This window comes from Glossina fuscipes, unplaced genomic scaffold (assembly GCF_014805625.2).
Source record: "Glossina fuscipes isolate IAEA_lab_2018 unplaced genomic scaffold, Yale_Gfus_2 2, whole genome shotgun sequence".
NCBI lineage: Eukaryota > Metazoa > Arthropoda > Insecta > Diptera > Glossinidae > Glossina > Glossina fuscipes.
In genome coordinates, this window is record NW_023998416.1 from 25,689,139 (window position 1) to 25,692,880 (window position 3,742).

Sequence of the window (3,742 nt, forward strand, 5' to 3'; positions counted from 1 at the left end):
GTTTCTTGTATATCTAATTTTTTACATAAAAACAGCTAAACACAAGTTTATATAAAAATTACTCTCAGATACTTTTGTTAATTATAAGCAAATAGCTTATTTGTTTATACTAGAAAGTGAGTTCCATGTTGAGCGAATTGAATTGTTTAATATGTAACCAATATATATATATGTTTAGTAGAATTCTGTTCATTAACGAAAAATAAAATATTGTTCATAAATTGTTTTTTTTCTTCCTTTATTTTTTTTTTTTGTTTTTCCCTTCGTTGTTGAGAATTAGCCTTGCTAACCCACGTTTCTTTCAATGTTTGTTGTGTGTTAGCTTGCAGATCATAATCGCTAGTTTTGACACGCCCCGGATTAATAACATAAACCACATCATTAATAGTTACTGACGTTTCAGCTATTATGGTCGACAATATCACTTTACGTTTATCCGCTGGAGCCGGTTCAAAAACATTTCTTTGATTTATTGTTGGCATCATAGAATGCAAGGGATATGTAAGAAGTTGCGTTGCCAAATCCTGGTGATAACGCAATGAAGGCTTCTGCAGCTGTGCGCTGAGTTTGGAAATTTTATCATAACTCGGTAAAAAGACCAATATGGCTCCTTGGGGCTTATGTGCGCAGATAAAGGAGATCAAATACTCCAAAAAGTGTAGATTATCGCATACAGAGTTCGGGAAACGTAGCGAACGCAACATCGATATTCTGTTTGTAATAATGGAAGACATGAACAAGGGGCCCTTAAAAATATCTTACTTCGATCAGTTTTCTCTTAAATTTTGCTTAAATGCTCTAATATTTACTGTTCGTTGTTTAAATGCACAAATTCTTAAAAATGCAAGGGATATTAAGTTAAGTCGTTTATTTGAATCGCTTCGGATCTTGAAACTGCTATCGTGCGTTTGGTTCGTTACAATGCTTATTCCTGCGAAGGATCCTCGTGTTTCTTAAGAATATCGCGTACCGAAATTTGCTGCAGTATTTGAGATTTATCTAAACTTCCTTCTGGTAAAATGTCTGCTGACTTGCTGCCTGATTAAGATCTTGAATAACATCACAAATTATTTCAGGATTTCAAACATTTGTTACGTACCTTTTACAGTAAGTAAAAAAGAGTTCCAGTGCAATTTAGGTCAGTTGTAAAGCTTAAAACTTTCGTCTTTATATTTGAAACGTTAGATTGCCGTCTTGCTTTACATACTTCTTCCGCTAGCGCTCGAAAAACAAGTACTTAGTACAAATGAAGTTAATATCAGATCCATATCTACGCTTTACTCCGTGGAACATAAGTATATATTCATGTTGAAAATCGAGATTGTTCGGTAAATATTAAGGTCGGGTTCAACTTTTTTATTTGTCGAAAAATTTTGGGCGTCTTTTAAAAATTTGATTAGTAAACACTTTGCAGCATAGACTTTCAACACATAACTTTTAATGAATTTATGGCTGTGGTTGTTCAGGTTTTTTGAAAATTAGAAGCGGAATATTTCGAATACACGAATTTTTTTTTCCTTTTTCTTTCAAAGTGAAAATATTATTAAACATTGCATACTTCAGAGGATTAACAAAAACAGGAACACAACTATTTCGTATTGCTTTATAATCTTATAAATATAGTGGGGATATTTGAACACCATTAGTTTAAGAAGTCCATTGATGAGATAAACGCGAAGTTACTTATAAATCGTTGAAGTTCCGTATTTTGGATCTTAAATGCAATTGTTTTTACTGTCTTTTCTCCTTTTTTTTGTTTTTTAATTCATTTTTATTTATTAACAACAGTAAAGCGTGTTTTTAGGGAAACTAACTAATATATGTGTGTTGTCTCATATACAAATACATTTTACGAGCATACAAAAGGTATCTTTGTTTTATATATGCATAAACAGCTGATTAAGCTTTTAACCTATAGAAAAAATACGCAAATCTATCCTAAAATTATACATCAGCAGGTGGTAGAATTTCTAATAATAATAATTTTTTTATTTTTGTTTATACTAATTAATATACCTTAACATATATTTGTAGAATAACTTGACGCATCAAAATTTGATTTTTCTAATTATGTTTTATAATATTCAAAAAATATCGAAAACACATCATCTATGAGCATAACATAATTATAATTAATAAGTTACATATTAAGATGATGATACTGAGGGAATTAATACGATTTTCGACACAACATCGCACTCTTTATTGTTATATGATATTGAGTGTATGGATATTTCTTCTCATAGCAGGTAATTCGTGATGTCTTTAACAATCTCTTTTTGTCCTCGGATCATGATTAATCTATGTAGTGTTTTGAAACTTTTAGGCATGTACAAATATATCGGACAAAATTCAACATCTTTAGGTTATACATTGAATTTTTTAAATGGCCGAAATCAATTAAATAATTTGGATGCGTCAACGTCTTCGTTACTTGAGTTACGGAATTTAGTTAAATATAAGGCACGTTGTACACCATTAACGTATATTGCTCGAGCAGATGACGGTGGCATTCTGGATGGTTGGAAACTTCAAGGTGTTTTATTAATACTGCGGCACGGTGATCGCGGCCCGATGAGTCATGTTCGGCCGATACCTCGTTTGAATTGTGGCATAACTGGCGATAATCTTGTTAATAAGTGAGTTATAAACTTTCGATCTTCTTTTTTTGCATTCAAAAATGTTCATATGATTCTTAATAGATGTGTTATTTTATAGATATCGAAGTTTTCTTTACAATTCAACTTCAGTTTCCGGCTCTAATCATATGTATTGGAATAAAGTAGGACCGTTTCATGGATTTCCTCTGCTGCCTTTAGCTGAGAAAGAATGTTTATTGGGTCAACTAACTTACAAGTAAGCACAAGTCTGAAATGATATAAAATCTGATCAATACCGACTGGGTCACTTTGATTATTTGAACTTTGGAGCTTCAAAAAAAAAAAGAAGAAGTTAGTAAGCCATTTATGTATTGATTCAAAATATTTTGGGGACTTTTGCTAATAAGAAAAGGCCCTTAAGTGCGTTTAATCAGTTTTTTATGCTTGGTCTGGTCTGTGGTGTGGTGAAAAATATACTAATTGGATTTTGAATACAAATTGGAAAGAAAATGTTATCGTTTATATATTGCTAACCGATCGGCACCACCACTTCGGGAACGAACTTACGGATAGTTCTAGCGAACATTTGAATAGTTTGCTTGCCGACACATCTTGCCGGACTTGAAAGCTGTAGACGAAAACTATGAAGAAATTGTCTTAGTGTCTGTGAAAGCAGATAAATTAGAAACCTTAGATTTTTAATCGATCAAGGAATATTTGTGCTAAATTTCTACGGCAATTTGAAAAAAATTACGAGTCAAATTGACCAATTTTTGTAGAAGCAGATATGGATACATCGGAGATGATAAAAACTGATTTCAGGCCTGAAAGGTCTTTTGTTATAAATAAAAGTCGCCACAAAAGTTTCGAACTCAAAATGATATGCAATGTTTTTTTTTCAAGGTCGAAGTGACCCATGTAGTATCTCGAGGGTTAAACCGAGATTGCAAAGGTATACTCTATTAGGCTTTTACAACTTTCAGCACAGGGTATATACTCATGGCTCTTCGCATGCCAATATGCAACAGCCTAGGTTTCATTATTTCTTTTGAAGAAGAACGAAGAACATTTCTTTATAAACGCAGTAGGAGAAACCTGTAATGTTATAGGTAGATCGAAAACTATCTAATTTTTCACAATTC

General features: G+C 32.3%; 1 protein-coding gene across 1 annotated transcript in view; it reads left to right on the forward strand.

Annotated features, from left to right (window-relative positions):
• The first annotated feature begins 2,023 nt into the window (after nucleotides 1-2,023).
• The window catches only part of LOC119633686 (2-phosphoxylose phosphatase 1), a 3,618-nt gene continuing 1,899 nt past the window's right edge, over nucleotides 2,024-3,742 (forward strand). Inside the window, exons 1-3 of the mRNA XM_038027366.1 lie at nucleotides 2,024-2,249; nucleotides 2,327-2,639; nucleotides 2,719-2,856. Coding sequence (XP_037883294.1) covers nucleotides 2,153-2,249; nucleotides 2,327-2,639; nucleotides 2,719-2,856 — 548 coding nt within the window. The 5' untranslated portion in view covers nucleotides 2,024-2,152. The remainder of the gene's footprint in view (nucleotides 2,250-2,326; nucleotides 2,640-2,718; nucleotides 2,857-3,742) is intronic.